At 54.9% G+C, this 17,373-nt stretch overlaps 1 protein-coding gene across 4 annotated transcripts; it reads right to left on the bottom strand.

The window, feature by feature from the left end:
- Window positions 1-5,083: 5,083 nt before the first annotated feature.
- DMTN (dematin actin binding protein) lies at window positions 5,084-16,082 on the bottom strand (the record flags this gene model as incomplete). 4 transcript variants are annotated; one of them, XM_079707080.1, is made up of 14 exons in its annotated part: window positions 5,084-5,197; window positions 5,305-5,385; window positions 5,681-5,746; window positions 5,928-5,935; window positions 6,111-6,159; window positions 6,330-6,394; window positions 11,650-11,755; window positions 12,377-12,501; window positions 12,951-13,103; window positions 13,364-13,420; window positions 13,805-13,904; window positions 14,236-14,280; window positions 15,205-15,360; window positions 16,065-16,082. In XM_079707080.1, 14 exons carry the CDS (start codon window positions 16,080-16,082, stop codon window positions 5,084-5,086), a joined length of 1,143 nt encoding a protein of 380 aa, XP_079563206.1. The 4 variants fall into 4 exon arrangements, with proteins under 4 accessions (XP_079563206.1, XP_079563208.1, XP_079563207.1 ...); XM_079707082.1 differs by lacking the exon at window positions 5,681-5,746; XM_079707081.1 differs by lacking the exon at window positions 14,236-14,280.
- Between the last annotated feature and the right edge of the window lie 1,291 nt (window positions 16,083-17,373).

The following is a 17,373-nucleotide window of genomic DNA, read 5'->3' as shown; positions in this document are numbered from 1 at the left end:
TCGTGGGACCCCATAATGCCTTAGCCTCCCATCATATGACGTCGAGGATCAGCAGAAATACATTTTGAACAGCTGACTGCCATGTGCTGAGGAAGAATTTCTTTCCATTCCTGGGCGAATGGGGGCGTGGAGTGGGGAGATGGGGAATGGGCTTTGAACTGGCAGAGCTGGCTGCTAGAAAGCCCCCTCCCTAAGGTCCCAGGTTTTGACATTCCGGGAAACCCTGCTCTGGTTGAGGGTTCTGCCTGGGTAATTCTTGGCCATAATTTTCCCAGTGTGTCCCCCCCAACAAACACACACACACACGAGACACACCTGTTTCTTTCCTCGATGCGTCTAGAAGGGCAAAATGGGGCCAGCGTGACTTCTTTCCCCCACCCCTGTCCAGCACAGTAGCCACTGGCCACTTGTGGCTATGGAGCTGAAACGGGCTAGTCCTAATTGACATGTGCTGAAGACATGTCAGACAAAGGAAAAAATGTAAAATAGTCACTAATGATGTTTTATGTTGATTACAAGTTGAAACGTAATCTATTAGATAAATTGAGTTAACCAAATATATTATAAAATTAATTTCACCTGTTGCTCATGACTTTAAGTGGATACAGTGCTGGTCCAGAGGTCCTGCAGAGGAAGTCACACTGGCCTCGTTTTGCCCTTCTAGACGCACCAAGGAGAGAAACAGAAGGTGGGTCTCCGGTGTCGGGGACACACTGGGAAAGTTACACCCAAGAGTTAAACAGGCAGAACCCTCAACCAGAGCAGGGTTTCCCGGAATGTCAAAACCTGGGACCTTAGGGAGGGGGCTTTCTAGCAGCCAGCTCTGCCAGTTCAAAGCCCATTCCCCATCTCCCCACTCCACGCCCCCATTCGCCCAGGAATGGAAAGAAATTCTTCCTGAGGATAGGGCTGACATCTGTTCAAAATGTGTTCCTGCTGACCCCTGACACCATCTGATGAGAGGGTGAGGCACCAGGGGTCCCACGAGGGAAGGTGGGTAGCCCCTCTCACAGATCTGAGGACCTGGAGCTGTGGGGTACTGGGGCTTCACTGCGCTGGCCCTGCCTTTGGGGCCCCTTTCACCAGTGGGACTAAGGCCCAGGAGGCAACGCCTGCCCAGAGTTGGCCACGTGCTGTGGAGTGGAGCCTGCAGTCCAGACCGAGTCACGGGGAGGCCAGGGTTCGGCTGAGCTAGTATTTGGATCTCAGTTCTCTGGCAGCTGCTTAGGGAAAATAGATGTTTCAAACAGCTCGTCTACAATTGGTCCCAGGTGAGGAGCCTATGGGAAATGAGAGGAGGCTTTTAGTCCAAAAAGTATAAGAACAAAGGGAAGAAAGAAGCCTATTTTGTGTATCAAGAAGCAATCTAGGGGGCTTCCCTTGCAGTCCAGTGGTTCGATCCCTGGTCGGGGAACTAAGATCCCGCATGCTGCACGGCGTGGCCAGAAAAAATTTTTTAATAAAAAAAAAAGCAATCTGGAGTCAGTCCAACACTGTTCTTCTCTGGGTCTTCTTCCTCATAGGTAAAGGAAGCAGGCTGGATGGATTAAATCTACTTGTTTTCCTTCAAGATATTTCAAGGAACTGTAGAATATAGGGGAAGTGTATAAGAAATTCATAACCTTTTATTTGGTTTAACTTTTAAATTTTTATTTCAAAAGCTCTAATAAAAGTCAGAGGACATACTTGTATATATGATAGAGCCCACCGATGTACTTAAATTCTGCTGCCAGGTTAGCTCATTGGGAAGAAGATGTTTGAATAAACCCTTCCCTCCTGTCAGCGTAAATGAAGGCGGAAGGCTGTTGCAGAATAAACAGTTTGAAAGAGCAAGGCACTAAGCCCAGATTCAAAGAGATGGGACTTAGCTGCTGCTGCTCAACAACGTGAGGAATGTGACTGTTCACATTTGCATGCATTTTTAAACCACCGCAACTTTGTAACTACTTATCTGTGTGAATCAGAATTCTCTCCTACCGTGCAACCAAATGCAAGAATAAATTAGATCCTGTGTTTGGTGAAAGGGCGGCTGTCATATACAACCCCTGACTTAAAATTTTTATATCCATCAAATAGCTTCCTTGTTCTCATTGATTGATTTCATTCATAATTAACTATAAAATTCAACTTACAGGGAATTCCCCAGCGGTCCAGTGGTTAGGATTCCGTGCCTCCACTGCAAGGGCCACAGGATCTATCCCTGGTCAGGGAACTAAGATCCCGCATGCCGCGTGGCGTGGCCAAAAAAATAAATAAAATCAATTTATAAATGTATTCTAATTGCTAATAGTAAGATCTAATTTTTTAAAAAGATTGACTACTAAAAAGGTTTGGAAACCAATGGACTAAATAATCACCAAGGTTTTATTTTAGGACAGACCTCCACTTTGAGCCACTCTTAATTCTCAGGAACTTCAGATCCTTTAGGACTTCGAGTCCAGTCTGCTCGCACCACAAACATTTCCCAGTGCACTGTGATCAAACACTCCTCACACCCCTTGATGCTCAAGAGCCTGGGAGCTCTGTGGACAGGGGGGTGCTGGCCTCGTCACCCCTGTTTCCCTCATGCCGGAATGGGATAAGCCTTCGAAACTTTTGCTGAACACCTAATCCTGGGTACGTGTGTGTGGGTACCGTTCCTCTCTTTGCTGCTCCTGGAGAGGCAACTGTGTCTATACTGGGAATGACCCAGGTTAGCAGTGAAGAAACTGGGCTGTGTGTTTCCAGTCTGCAATCATTAGTTGCTTGTAGCTTCAGGCTTGTGAAATGTCTCTATTCCACGATTTTCTCATTCTCGAGAAGGATGAAAACAACCTGTGCCGTTGACCTCGCAAGTTTGTTAAGACGATCAATGTTGTGCATGTAGCAGAACTCCTACAGTTTAATCATTCACACTTGAGCAGTTCTTATCCACTTTGCTTTTGTTTCAGCCAAAGGGGCTAGAAACTCGTCCAAGGGCAGGAGAGTTGATTCAGGTGCCAGGTCCAGTCTTGGGTTCACACGCAGGGCCCCCTCCAACTCACCGGGTCCTCTGGACTGCATACCTCTTCAGGTGCCCAAACCCAGGTTCTGTTCCCCCCAGGTGAGCCGGCCCCATCCCCGCCAGCCCTCACACCCAAAGTCCTCCTTCTGATCTTCCAATCCAGTCTTCACCCCCTCCACCCACTTCAGCAGGCCCGTTCCAAGTCTACGGCCCCTGGGCGGTCCTGCCAAGTCATCCAGGACCAAGTTACCCCTGCTCCCTCGGCCTCCACTTGACCCTTGCTCCTGCTAGATTTCCCCCATCATTTCTCCACCCCTTAGCTTCCCCCCCCGACCCTCGACAATCAGCTCACTGTCCACTCCTACACAGTTGACCTTTACTGGGTGTTTGGCCTCCCCATTGAACTGTGAGTATTATAGACCTGGAGGGGTACAACCATGTCAGCTGTTGATGAGCTTGACCGCCAAGGGGGTGCATTTAGGGGCTCAGTGAAGGGCAGAGCCTTTTCTCCCAGCTGGCTCTACATTCATGCTCCAGAGTGAGTTTCTGTCCCCTCATCCATGTCACCATTGCACAGCCTCTGAAGGAGAGGAGGCAGACAGGACCTGCTAGACCGCCCCCGCTTTTCTGGCCCAGGGATGGGGGAGGGTAGGATGTGTGCCCCGCCATTTGAACCCTCGCTCCGTGGCTTTTCTCAGCCTGGCATCACCTGTCCCTCTCACTCAGATCTGGTGGCTCATAAAGAACAAATAAGGGCTTCCCTGGTGGCGCAGTGGTTGGGAGTCCGCCTGCCGATGCGGGGGACGCGGGTTCGTGCCCCGGTCTGGGAGGATCCCACGTGCCGCGGAGCGGCTGGGCCCGTGAGCCATGGCCGCTGAGCCTGCGCGTCCGGAGCCTGTGCTCCGCAACGGGAGAGGCCGCAGCGGTGAGAGGCCCGCGTACCACAAAAAACAAAAACAAAACAAAACAAAACAAAAAAAAGAACAAATAGATTTGGGGACCCGATGCAACCTTTTAATTCCAAGCAGAGTCCCCCTCCCCCAGCATTATCACACACACACGGTGGAAAGGGATGTCGGGGTCTGGGCAGGAACAAAACCCAGACCCCGGCAAAAAATATATATATATATAATTATATACACGTGTATTTGGAGAGAAGAAAAGCTGGGAGCGTGATTAAGGTAGGGCAGAGAGTTAGGTGAGGAAAGCAGCTGGGGGGTGCCCCAATAAATTACATTCTTTAGAGAGCACGGCGGGGGATGCAGGGGTGTGGGTGGAACCCGGTAGCCAGGACTCGAAGCCTGGCTCCTCATCCCATCCAGGGGAGCCCAAAGGCCTGGGCTCTGCCCGGGACCTGGATGCTAGAAGGTAGCATTCTAGCCGACTCAGCCTGAAGGCTGATGTTGGGCTGGGGGTCTGTATACGCGACATCTCCACTCTAAGCCAAGGCTTCTAGGAAAGCCTCAGGGCTGGAGCAAGAGGCTTCGAAGCTTAGGGGTCACAAGGAGAGGACAGGGTGAGCTGGAGGGCTGGGTGGCCTCCCTGCTGGAGGCTGAGAGGCGGGAGGCCCAGGTGCAGGGGAACCCGTCCCAGGTGAGCTGCGGAGGAGTGCTTGGGTACACACAGGGTCCTGGGAGCTCTCTGCCTGCGTGGCTGCTTCCCACCCTCACGTGCCTCCTACCAGGCCCGAGGGTTCTTCCCACCCATTGGTCAGGACAGCAGACAGGCCTGACCACTAAGTGTCATGTTCATGTCTCATCACTCTCTTCTGGGGACCTTCACATGGGGGTGGGGGCAGGGAGAGGGTGCAGACACTAACTCTGCGTGTGCTGGAGTGCACGCTGCGTTTGCCCTGTGCAGCGAGGACCAGGGATGAGCGAAGGGCCCCCCCGCCCCAGCTCATCATGGGGAAGGAGGTCCACGTCCCCAAACCCCAGCACTGCAGAGGCCTTGCTCTCCCTCGACCTGGGCAACGGAGGCAACCCCACCTCTGCCCCACCCCCCTGGCCCCCAGAGATGATGCTTTGGGGTCTAGTGCCCCCAGCTCCAGAGCCCTGAAGCAGCAAGGGTGAGGGTCAGTCACAGAGCAGCTGGGGGCCGTCAGAAGAGAGAGGCCTTTTTCTTGAGTTCGTTTCGCTTCCACAGAGCCAGCTTGCCAAACTCTTCGGGAGACATGGAAAAGACCCTTGAGAAGTCCTCTGCTGACAGGTGCCTCTGCAAGGGGGACACAGGGTGGGGCTGGGCCGCTTTCCCCCACACCGGGCAGGGGAGGCTGCCCCGCCAGTAGCCCCTGACCCACCCAGCACATCCTCCCTGCGTACCTCAAGCCTCATCCTATCCACACCTGGAGGCAACTTGGTTCGCCCCCTGTTGGTCACCACCAGCATTTCGTAAGGATAGACCTGGCGGGGACGGGAGGCGGGCAGTAAGTATCAGGCTCTTCGAGGTCCCCGTCAGCGTAGCCCCCTCCATTCCCCAGGCCCCCTTATCAGCCTGCAGGGGCCACGGGGGCTCATGCCACCTTGCCATCCAACTCCCCCAACTTCCGTGCTGCCCCTCCCATCCTCAGCCAGCAGGACCCCTCAGTGCATTCACGTCCCTGGCTTCTCCCCAGGCTGGCCCGCCCCCGATGGAGACGGCCCTGTCCCCTGCCCACCACCCCCTGCCTGTGCCCCTGCCCCTGCCCCTGCCCCTCACCTTCTGCTCCAGCACACAGGGAAGGGAGATCCCCCGGTCCATCCTCCCCCTCTGGCCCTCTCCGTTCTGGGGAGACCAAAGCCGCAGTGAGCCAGAGTGGGGCAGGGAGGCCTCCCCAGCCTTACCCTAGGCTTCTTATGTCCTCACCAGGTGACTCGGTAACCCCGCACCCCTCCCCCAACACTGCCAGTCCCCCGTCCATCCATGGCTTCCGTGCTCCACGTGTTTCCCTCCAGAAGGCACTCACCTGCAGGCCTGTGGGAGACAAGAGCCATTGTTCAGAGGCAGCTCTGAGGTCAGCAGGCTCCCAAACCTGCCAGCTCAGCCTCCCCGACCTCCAGCCACAGAGCCCTGCCCACGTGGCAGACACGGGCTGCCCCAGGGGCCTCCTGAGCCCCGTTCCCAGCATCAGGTCGGCCCTGCCTCTCACCTGGGCTTTCGGTCTCACTCCCGGATGGGCTGAAGTCTGTGGACTGGAGCTGGAAAGGACACAAAGGAATCAGAGGAAGCTGGAGCGTTCCACATCGTCCCTCTTCACTGTAAGGGTCGGGCCGCCCCCGCTTCCCGGTGCCCACGTAGCTCAGTCCCTCACGGGCCCCACACGCACACTCTTCCCACGAGGCCTGTGACCTCCGTCCTGGGACCTTACCCGGCTCAGGGTGGTCCTGCCGTAGGCGGGGAGGGAAGAAGACTTCGATGTTCCCACGTGCAAGGCTGGAAGAGAGCAGGAGGCCCTGTCTCAGACCCTTTGGCCTGACAGTCATTCCAGAGGGTCATTCACTGGCCTCTCCTGCCAGGGGCAGGGCAGTGGAGGCGGGACTTGGGGGAACCTGGTGGGCCTCTGTTGGCTTCCAGATCCTGCCCGTAACCTTCAGCAGGTGACATCGTGCTGGCAGCTCTGAACTATCCCTAATGCCTCCCCTCTCTCTAACAGACATGCACAAAATAGACATTTGGGCTAAATGTCTGAGTGTTCAAATTGATAGTCAGCCAATGATAGTCAGATGATGAGGCTCACCATCATAAAATGAACCTCTGGAATATGAAAATAAATCTAAAATTTAGGGCTTCCCTGGTGGCGCAGTGGTTGAGAATCTGCCTGCCAATGCAGAGGACACAGGTTCGAGCCCTGGTCTGGGAAGATCCCACATGCCGCGGAGCAGCTGGGCCCGTGAGCCACAGCTACTGAGCCTGCGCTCCGCAACAAGAGAGGCCGCAACAGTGAGAGGCCCGCGCACCACGATGAAGAGTGGCACCCGCTCGCCGCAACTAGAGTAGAGAAAGCCCTTGCACAGAAATGAAGACCCAACACAGCCAAATAAATAAATAAAAATTAAAAAAAAAAAAAAAAAAAAAAAAAAAAATCTAAAATTTAGTCAAAACAATCGAATTATTACAATTTTATGTTTAGCAATGTTGGTAAGCAAATTTCAAATGCTTGATGTTGTAAAACAGAAGCTGCAGTTTTCCCAGCACTTTCAGCTGCTAGATGGCACCGCAGTCACTGGACTTGACATCTGCATGACCAGATGTCACTTTCAACTTGACGTCCAATAATATCACTAAGCTTTCAAGCACCGCAGATTATAATTCAAGAAAATTGGTTTTCCGTAACAGGTTTTCCTAGAAGGATTCTTAGTTTGCACTAATCTCAAAATTCCTTCATCTCCAATGACTAGAAATTGCTGGCATGGTATAGCAATTGTTTTGACCAGCATTTTTTGTGTGAAGGTTTAGCCTGGACGGACTCAAAAGTATAAGGAAGAATTGTTTTCTTCAAACATTTTAATAAAATATGTTATTTGGAAGTTTGTTGAGAACAAAATGTGTTTTGGGGACCCTCGTGTTTTTTTTTTTCCTTAATGCTTCTTATTTTTGTGTAGAAAATTGTCTGCTTTCACAACCCTCATGATTGAAGCACTTCTCTTCTGTGATAAGTACACACTTCTCCCTCAACTGACTGATAAGATTTTTGTTTTGAAAATTTTTTGGCCATGCTGCATGGCATCCCCAACCAGGAACTGAACCCGTGCCCCCTGCATTAGAAGCACGGAGTCTTAACTATTGGACCGCGAGGGAAGTCCCTAAAGTGTATAAGATTTTCACTCCTAATTACTTCTAGACTGCTTATTTACGTTTGAAAGTGACCATTAATTCCAATGTTACCCTTAAGTCAGAATGACACGCCTGTCCGTAATTCTGAAATCGTTCAGGTTGGAGCTTGGATTCTTAACCACTGGACCACCAGGGAAGTCCAGAACCTCAGGTTGATCAGCTATAGAGAGTAACCTATGCAATCATATGACCTTTGATCCCATACAAGTTCAAGGATGCCAGCAGTGACCCTGAGGCAGACATTTCGCTACTCAACTTTGCAAGGCCAAATGCACATTAAAGAGCTAATTTTGGGCTTCCCTGGTGGCGCAGTGGTTGAGAGTCCGCCTGCCGATGCAGGGGACACGGGTTCATGCCCCGGTCCGGGAAGATCCCACATGCCGCGGAGCGGCTGGGCCCGTGAGCCATGGCCGCTGAGCCTGCGCATCCGGAGCCTGTGCTCCGCAACGGGAGAGGCCACAACAGTGAGAGGCCCGCGTACCGCAAAAAAAAAAAAAAAAAAAAAAAAGAGCTAATTTTGCCTAACTAGCAAATCCTGGTGGACCATGAAGACTGAATCCAACCTTCGGGGCATCTCTCTCTCTGCCTCCTTCTTCAGGCCTTAACTGTTCATTCCACATTCTCTAAAAAGGCCTGTTAGAAGCTCTTCCCACCCACATTGAAATATCATCCTGGTGAAATATCATTTTGATGACCCTATGGACGTCCCAGCCATATAGGAGCCTTAACGGTTCCTTGAGTCCCCCAGCCCAGTGGCTTTCACCTCCACTCCACAGCATGCAACCCCTTCCAGTGGCCAGCCCCTGGATCTTGTCGTCCACAACCGCTTCGCTTTGACACTGAAGCCTGGGTATCACACTTTGCGGCCACAGTGCCCTTTTTTGTTTGCAGCTTTCCCTCAGCCGCATTCCTGGCACATCTGCCGGTCAATATCATGGGGAACCTCCAGTGTCTTGATCCCCCACGTCTCCCTGACCTTTGACCCATGGGTGGGTACATAACCACTTTCACCCACACTCAGCAGCACCCAAACTCTAACCCTGCATCAGCCCAGGGCTCCCCTTTTGCCCGCAGGCGATGGAGATGAAGCCCACAACGTGTACCTTAGCATCACTACAGACCCTAAAGCCTCTCATCAGTTCCCTTTCCCAGCAGAAGCTGTTCCGAACCTTCACCACTCTCACCAAGCCTCACCCTCCGTGTGCTCAGCAGACAACGTCAACTTCTCTTTTTTTTTGTTTTGGCCTAGCCACACAGCATGCAGGATCTTAGTTCTCCCCGACCGGGGATCGAACCTGTGCCCTCTGCATTGGAAGCACAGAGTCTTAACTACTGGGCCGTCAGGGAAGTCCCTAAAGTGTATAAAATTTTCACTCCTAATGATTTCTAGATTGCCTTTTTATGTTTGAAAGTGACCCTTAATTTCAATGTTACTCTTACGTCAGAATGACACGCCTGTCCGTACTTCTGAAATTGTTCAGGTTGGAGCTTGGATTCTTAACCACTGGATCCGCAGGGAAGTTCCAAACCTCAACTTCTGATGTGGCCTGCTCCCAAAGCCAAGTCCCCGACCCTTTCAAGGCCAGCCTCGCGCATCCTGAGGCTGGGTCTCACTTCTGACCTCCTCCCAGCCAACCTTCCAAGGGGATTGTAGTGTGAGTGCTCTCCAAGGAACAGCCCTCGGCACCCTGACCTTCCCTTCCCTTTTTCTACACAACTGGATTTTTTTCTCATGGTCCCACTACCACGTATAAGCTGAAGATTCTGCTTGAGGCCTGACTTGCGCCTCAAGCTTCCAACTCAGTCAACTCAGCTCCCACCTACATGCACTTAAAACCCAACACGTCCCAAAACAGTCTCGTCGTCTTTCCCCCGAAACCTGCCTCTTTCATGATCTCAGCCCCAGGTCTGTCATCACCCAGCACCCAAGACAAAAACCCCAACTCGTCTCTCCTTCACCACCCATATCCAATCAGCCACTAAGTCCAGTTGTTTCCATCTCCTCTACAGATCTTCCTCGACCTACGATGGGGTCGCGTCCCGATAAACCCATGGTTAAGTCAAAAATGCATTTAAGGTCTTCCCTGGTGGCGTAGTGGTTGAGAGTCCGCCTGCCAATGCAGGGGACACGGGTTCGTGCCCTGGTCCGGGAAGATCCCACATGCCGCGGAGCGGCTGGGCCCGTGAGCCATGGCTGCTGGGCCTGTGCGTCCGGAGCCTGTGCTCCGCAACGGGAGAGGACACAACAGTGAGAGGCCCGCGTACAGCAAAAAAAAAAAACAAAAAAAACCAAAAGAAAATGCATTTAATACACCAAACCTACTGAACATCAGAGCTCAGCCCAGCCTACCTTAAACGGGCTCGGAACACTTACATGAGCCTGCAGGTGGGCAAAGCCTATTTTACAATGAAGTGTTGAACCTCTCATGTAATTTATTGCATACTGTACTGAAAGTGGATAACAGAATGGTGGTCTGGGTACAGAATGGTTGTAAGTGTATGGGCTGTTTCCCGTCATGATGATGTGGCTGGCAGGGAGCTGAGGCTCGCTGCCACTGCCCAGCATCTCAAGAGAGCATCGTGGGACTTCCCTGGCTGTCCCGTGGTTAAGACTCTGTGCTTCTACTGCAGGGGACGCGTGTTCAATCCCTGGTCGGGGAACAAAGATCCTGCATGCCGCACGGTGCGGCCAAAAAAAAAAAAGAAGAAAAAAAAGAGAAAAAAAAAAGCCAAGAGAGCATCGTACCGCACATCACTAGCCTGGGAAAAGGTCAAAATTCAAAACTGGACCTACAGTTTCTACTGAATGCATATTGCTTTCGCACCATCGTAAAGTTGAAAAATTGTACTTTCGGGGCTATTTCTATACAGACTGTGCCTGTATAGTTCTCAAACCCATTCCCTCTTCTCTGGACCTACGTATATTTTTAGCCCTTACCCAGTTGATTGCAAAGTGTGGTAGACTGTCTCCGAAGATGGCCCGCAACGTTACCTCCCAGCCTGTGTGCCCTTGGCTGGTTCCTCTCAGCAGGAAGCAGAATCTCTTTCCTCTCCCTTGTGTCTGGGTGGCCTGGGAGCTGCTCTGACCGTCAGAAGGCAGTAGAAGGATGCCCTGTGGCTTCCGAGGCCAGGCTCTTAGAGGCCTTGTAGCTTCCAGTTTGGGCTTCTCAGAACTGCCCCCCTCCTCTCCAGCCATCATGCTCGAAGGAAGCCCAGGTTAGCCTCAGTGACGAGCAGCATGGCACCAAAGCCCCAGCGACCGCAGAGCATGCTCCGTGCGCTGTAATTCCAGGCTCCTGGAGGTCCTCTCTGCTGGCCGGATGTTTGCTGCTCCTGGCCTTTGCTCCCACACTGTCCCTGGGGTCTGTGCTACCCTTCTCCCCCACTCACTTTGTCTTGTCCTTCAAGACTCCAACTCTGGGACCCAGGCCCTATCAGCGTCCTCTCAAAGCACTTGAAGTGTACCTCTCACCTGCTATGCTGCACTGACACCCCAGTTTCCACGTCACTTTCCCCGTGACCAGAAGCTACTGGAAGACAGCACTATAGTGTTTTACTCTTTATATCCTCAGGGCCAAGAACATGGTAGACAGCCAATAAATGTTTGCTGAATTAAACAGAATGTGCTAATTCTGCTTTAGCTGATGTCGTCCTTTGTCATCTCGTCTTGTTCCGTGACCGGTACTCTTGCCCTAAGGAGAGCGCCAGAGCCTTGAGCCAGCAACCGAAACGTCTATGTCTCTTATACCCACACTAGCACAGCGCCGGGCGTGTGACAGACAAACTCAGCAGACTATTTGATTCTGGCCTCAGGGTCTGGCCAGGTGATTCTGAGCCCCCTTGGTGACACTCACAGGTATGGAAGGGTGTCCGGTCAGGCAGAGAGCGGGTTTTCCGCCGGATAGGCAATGACTTTTCCATCTCTTCCTTCAAGATCATCTTTCCCAAGTTAGAAGTAACCTGGCAAGGAGAAAGGAAGATGGATCCAAGGCGTCGATACCTGTTTCTCATCTCCAAAAGGTTCAGAGTTGGGCCCACCCCAGGCAGAAGTGGGGACAGGGTTCCTGAGGGGCTGTGTGGTGCCTGGAGCCCACGGAGCCTGTCCTGGTCAGAAGCTCTGCCACACTGGGTCTGGCCACCCTCGAGAGCGAGGAGTCAGAGCCGCTCAGTGTAACTCTGCCCCAGGGGCTTCTGCATCCCGGGTCACAAGGCCCAGAGCACAAGCCCAGGCGACCATCAGTGGCCTTTCCCTGACTCCATGCACCCTCTCCCCTCCCCTGGAGGCCAGCAGCCTACTTTCTCCTTTCTCCTCGTCCCATGAACTACTCCGCCTGCTGAAGCCTGGCACTGGCAAGACCACCCTTTTCTGTGCTTTTGGCCCTAACAGTAAGTGGTGTCCCCCTAAAGCAACATGCAATCCTAGTGTCCCTTCAAAAGCAGCAGCCTGACATCCTGGCAAAGGAAGGGAATTCCTCACATGTTCTCGCCAGGACGCTCTTCAGACATGTACCCACTTAGATCAGAATGGAACTTCCGTCCCCAGGGTGGCCCAGGGATGCGGGTGGGGCGGCAAGACGCTACCTTACTGAGTTCCTGTCTCTGACGCTCCCTGAGAGCCTTCATCTCCTCCCCGGAGTCATCGTCGTCATCCTCCTCCTCCTCCTCTGCCCCCCTCCTCGAAGCCTTCCGCTTCCTCCATTCTGTCTCTGGGAAATACGGACAAAAGCAGGCACATCAGTCAATCAAACCGCGTGCTCAACGAGCATCTGTCAGGGGCTGCTTTGTGCATATCCCGGGGCAGCTGCACCTTGAAGGGGACACCGCAAATTATTATTATAAAATAAATGCAACGTTTTCTAGTCTTGTGGTGAAGCTGGGTGGGCAATACGTGCTCATACGACTGAAAGCGATTGGGGGCCAAGACCTCGTCTCATTCCTCTTTCTCTTCCCAGAGCCTGGGACACAGTAGAAATTGGACAAATGTCTGTTGAGCGGCCAAAGAAATGAACGGAAAGCGGGTAAATGGCTAACAAGCAGGGCCGCTTACGCCGAGAGCGATGGGGTTGCAGGAGCCTGGAGGGTTCATGCAGGTGTGTGGGGGGGTTCCTGGGGCTTCAGCAGGGCCTCCCTCTCCCTCTCCAGCAGTCTCGCCTACCCACAACGGCCAGCGATGGGGGGCACGGCCAGTAGTCCGTTTCGATCTTGGCTGGCTGGTTGGGGTCGGGAGGCTGCGCTGCAGGGAACTTGGATGACTCGATGATGAGGTCTTCAATGAGGTGCTTGCTCTGAGGGCTGCCTCCTGTGGGCTCTGCGGGGGGAGGTCAAGGTCAGCCCGGGCACACCCTCCCCCACCGCCGGAGGCCACCTCCCACCTTAGCCCCCCACTCCCGCCTCTCTCCCTCTTCACACCCGTGAGCTCCTGGGTGTAAAAGCAACGCACAAGGAAGAGCACAGGGCAGTTTACACGCCGTCATGAACATCTGTTTTCCCATCACCCCCCCCCACCCTCAGGACAGCCTCCCGGCACGTGGCGAAAAGGGGGCTCTGGTCGGTCAGGGGAACCCTCACCTCTCTGCTTGTAGATGGGTGGCTTCTTGTAGATGTTGGAATCTGGGCGGGTGGTCTCTGTGGGGAGGGAGAAAGAGTGGATGAGAAGGAGGCTAGGAGGATGGCGGGGAGGCTGGGTCAGAGAAGGGAATGGAGACATGGATTGGAAGAAGGCAGGAAACTCAGGGGCTCCTGCCAAGAGCCAAGACAGAACCGGAGATCCTGAAATTACCCCTCAGGAGTTGGGATTTTTGCACTTCTCTGTTTGGGTGGGGGGGAGGATGCAGCAGGGCCCACCACCTCTGGGAGCTCTGCCTGGGGTCCGGCATCTGGGGGTCCGGCCAGTTCTGTGGTGTGCATATACTCCAGAGAGTGGGGGACTGAGAGTAAGGGGCTTGGGTTCCTGAAGGAAAAAAAGAGGTCCTAGGGCAAGGATGCAGCCATGCTGACACTAAAACCTACCAGGATGGTGGAAATGGGGCAGGCTGGTCCGGGGTGTGCCAGTGGTTCTTGGGGCTGAAGCCTGAGAGAGGGTTCCAGGGGACCGGCTCTCCGCCCACACCTGCAGAGCAGAAGTACGGTTCACTGCAGCTCCCAGGTCCCCCACCCCACCCCCTCCACCATCTCCATCCTCCCACCCTAGCAGCCCACACGCCCCCAACCCCAGGGCAGAGGAAGGCTATCCAAGGACTCGACCTGCTGATGCTGCCTGACCCAGGAAAAAGGATTAAAAGAGATCCTGGGTCAGACGTAGATGGACCAGTGACGGGACAAGGTCCACTGATTCCATCACCCCCTAGGCTCTGCCAAGCCCAGTCTGGATGTGTGTGGGGAAGGGGGTTGAGCCCGGTCAGAGCAGGGCTGAGCAAGTGTCAGGTGCGGGGCAGACTCACCTCTGGGGATGGTGGGGGGGATGTGGATTTGGGTGACAGCGAGCGCTGTGAATGGAGAGGAGGCTGGTCAGAGCCACAAGGGTGGGATTAAACCCTTGTCCCTAGGACCCCAGGTGGGCCACTTCACCCCCCCACACTCAACTCTGCAATTGCCCAGCCAATTTCTGGGCCACCTCTTCTCTCTTAGTCCTTGCCAGCTCCCAGGGCTGGCCCTCCGTCCTCTCTCTCCCTAGACAGGGTCCTGAGTCTTTCCCTAGGACCCACGAAGAAGCAGAAGAAGCCGAGGATCTTGGAGCAGTGTGCGTGTGCTCTGAGGGCCAGCTGGAGGGGCTGTGGCTCTGACCTCAGAGCCAATGAGCAACAAGGGGAAGGGACAAGACCCACAGCACCCAGGATGGAGTCCGGGCCCCTTGTCAGGCATTTAAGTCTCCCCACAGCCTGGCCCCGTCTCTCTGCTCAGCCATGACACTGCCCCTTTCTCCAACACAGTGTACAAAGTACCTGTCCTGCGTTATCTCGTGCAGTTGACTACCTGGTGAGGTGGACGGGTAAAGGTATCACCTCTATTTTATAGAAGGGAAACTGAGACCACACCGTCGCACAGGTCACACTCAGCTAGGACTTCCGGCCTCCAAGCTCAGTGTTCCTGAGTGCTTTCCACAAATTTGCTCACTTTCTGCCCAGTCCCACCCCATTCCTACATGACCCCGCTCTGTGCGGCTACCATTCAAACATGGCCTCCCCTGCTCTCCACCTGGAGCTAGCCTCCAGCCGCCAGCCCATCTCTGCCTGCTCTGCGCAAACACCCAGTTCACCAACTGACTGGTGATTCCTGTGCACAGGTCCGCTTCTTGTTTTGGAGTCTGGCCTCCAGGAAAGAAAGCATGAGAGGGATTCTGCCTCCCACCCAGTGTGGCTGGGGGAGCCCTTCCCTCAAGTCCTGTCCAAGAGGAACCTCCCACCCTTTACCTCCCGGCTTCTGGGCAGCTCCACGTGTTCCAGCAGAGAATAGGTAAAGTGGGGCTCGTAGATCATGAGGTCAGGCCTCTCGATGTCCAGGATGGCCTTGTCCTTGGGGATGGCAGCCAAGTCCTTGTAGCCCAACACCTGATTGTCCATCTTGGCCTGAAGGGAAATGGTACACATGGAACAGAGGTGTCAAAAGCCTCCCCTAGAATACTGGCCCTACAAGCCAGACCTGCAGTTTATTAGGAAGAAGATGGGCAACCGTTTTAGATGTCAGCTCCTGGAAGTTAATAGTTCTATGATTGTCATTTTAAGGGTTTAGAGGGTCACCTTGAAACAATGGTAGTCCTTCACCTAGCCCTTTGGGTACAACGAGACAGTACCAGACCAGCAGGAGGGGGTGTGCAGAACCTTCTCTGGATCTGGGGTTCTCTCTGCCTGCCAGCCCTGGCAGGATCATCATCATTTGAGTGAAGCTGCCCCGCAGCCAGCGTGCGCCCCGCCCCTCCCTCCTCCCAGCCTGAGGGTGCTGGTGGCCGAGAGGTACTCACCACGATGCTGGAGGGAGAGCCGGGAACACTGGAGCCTCGGGAGGAGCTGACGCTCCCAGGGGAGGTAAGTGGTTGCTGGGGAGAGCGAGAAGGCGGGCGGGTGGGAATGTGTGTGGGTGCCAGGGCCGGGCCGGAGGGAGGGGGCTGGGGCAGGGGAGGGCTTCTCTAGGCCTCTGGGGCCCCGGGGTGCGGCGCCGCGGGCAACCACCAGGTGGCATCCTCGACTCCCGACCTGACCCTCCGCGGGGAGCCTGGCCCCCACCGCGTGCCCCCGGCACCCCACTGCCCCGGCGTGGGTGTAGCCCCGCGCACCTTCTGCAGCCGTTCCATGCAGCAGGGAGCTGGGCGGCCGGATCACTCGCAGAGCCCTGTGCGCGAGGGGAGACGACAGGGCGTCAGGCTCTATCCGGCTCCTGGGCGCTGCGCGCTCGGGGCCGCGAGAGCAGAAAGGGTGCTCCCCCGGGCTGTGGCGTCCTCATCCCTCGGTGACTCTCCAGGCTGCTGGGCGAGTGCAGGGCCTGGAAGGGGAGGGAGAACGTGCCAGCCGGGGCTGTCGGGCCCCGCGATCTCAGAGGGCGGGGGCGAGGGCAGCCCCCTCTGGCCCCGCGTGTCTCCGGGGAGCGGGGCTCCGGCTTTCCGTTCGCTCAGCCGCGGGGACCGGAGGTCGCATGTGGCCCGCGGCGAGACGGGAAGGTGGACGGGCTGCACTAGTTTTTGAGCCATTGTTCTCCGGCTGGAAAGGAAATGACGGCAGGGCTCAGCCGTTCCCAGGGCAGCCTACACATCCCTGCTTCCTCATACCTGCCCTGCCGGGGCTGCGGGTCAGTTTCAGGCCCAGGTTCTCACTCGTCTCGGCCTCTGACGTGGCCTTTCCCTGGCGCTGTGTTGGTGCCCTTGACCTCCTTCCCCTCAATCTATGTCCACGGTGCCCCCCCCACCCATGGCCCAGACAGGTTGAACACAGAGGGACTTAGTAATACTATGAGACGGCAATAGGGGGAGGGGAGGACACAGCGAAGGCGATTTGGTGGGAAGCGCTCAGGTCATTGGCTGGGGGCTGCCGCTCTCCCAGTGGAGCAGGGAGGAGGCGGCTGGAGGGAGCCACATCCCCATGTGCCTGTCCCTGTACAGCAGGCAATCCCACTTGCAGGCATTTGGTAAAACACCTCTGGGGTCAAGGCCACGTCCCAGCTCCCCACCATCTCGGAATCCTCGAGCTGAGGCTGCCCTCTGAAGTGCTACTTTGCTGCAAGTCAGGGCCCCCTAGTTCAGCAGGAAGGCCTCCAGGCTGGCACTGCCCTCTCTTGGTTCCTAAGAAGTTGAGTCCTGTCTGCAGCAGGAGTTCCCTGGGGCCGCAGCCCAGGTCTCCTGCCTCAGTAACTCCCTTAGCAATCCTCCCCTCCTCCCCACACACCCCTGGACCAGACACATAATAACCATTCAGTGGGACTTCCCTGGGGGCGCAGTGGTTAAGAATCCATCTGCCAATGCAGGGGACACGGGTCTGAGCCCTGGTCCGGGAAGATCCCACATGCCGCGGAGCAACTAAGCCCGTGTGCTCCAACTACTGTAGCCTGCGTGCCTAGAGCCCGTGCTCCACAAGAAGAGAAGCCACTGCCAT

The sequence above is a fragment of the Hyperoodon ampullatus genome, assembly GCF_949752795.1.
Source record: "Hyperoodon ampullatus genome assembly, chromosome: 6".
Classification (NCBI taxonomy): domain Eukaryota; kingdom Metazoa; phylum Chordata; class Mammalia; order Artiodactyla; family Ziphiidae; genus Hyperoodon; species Hyperoodon ampullatus.
This window is presented reverse-complemented; position numbering and strand designations above follow the sequence as displayed.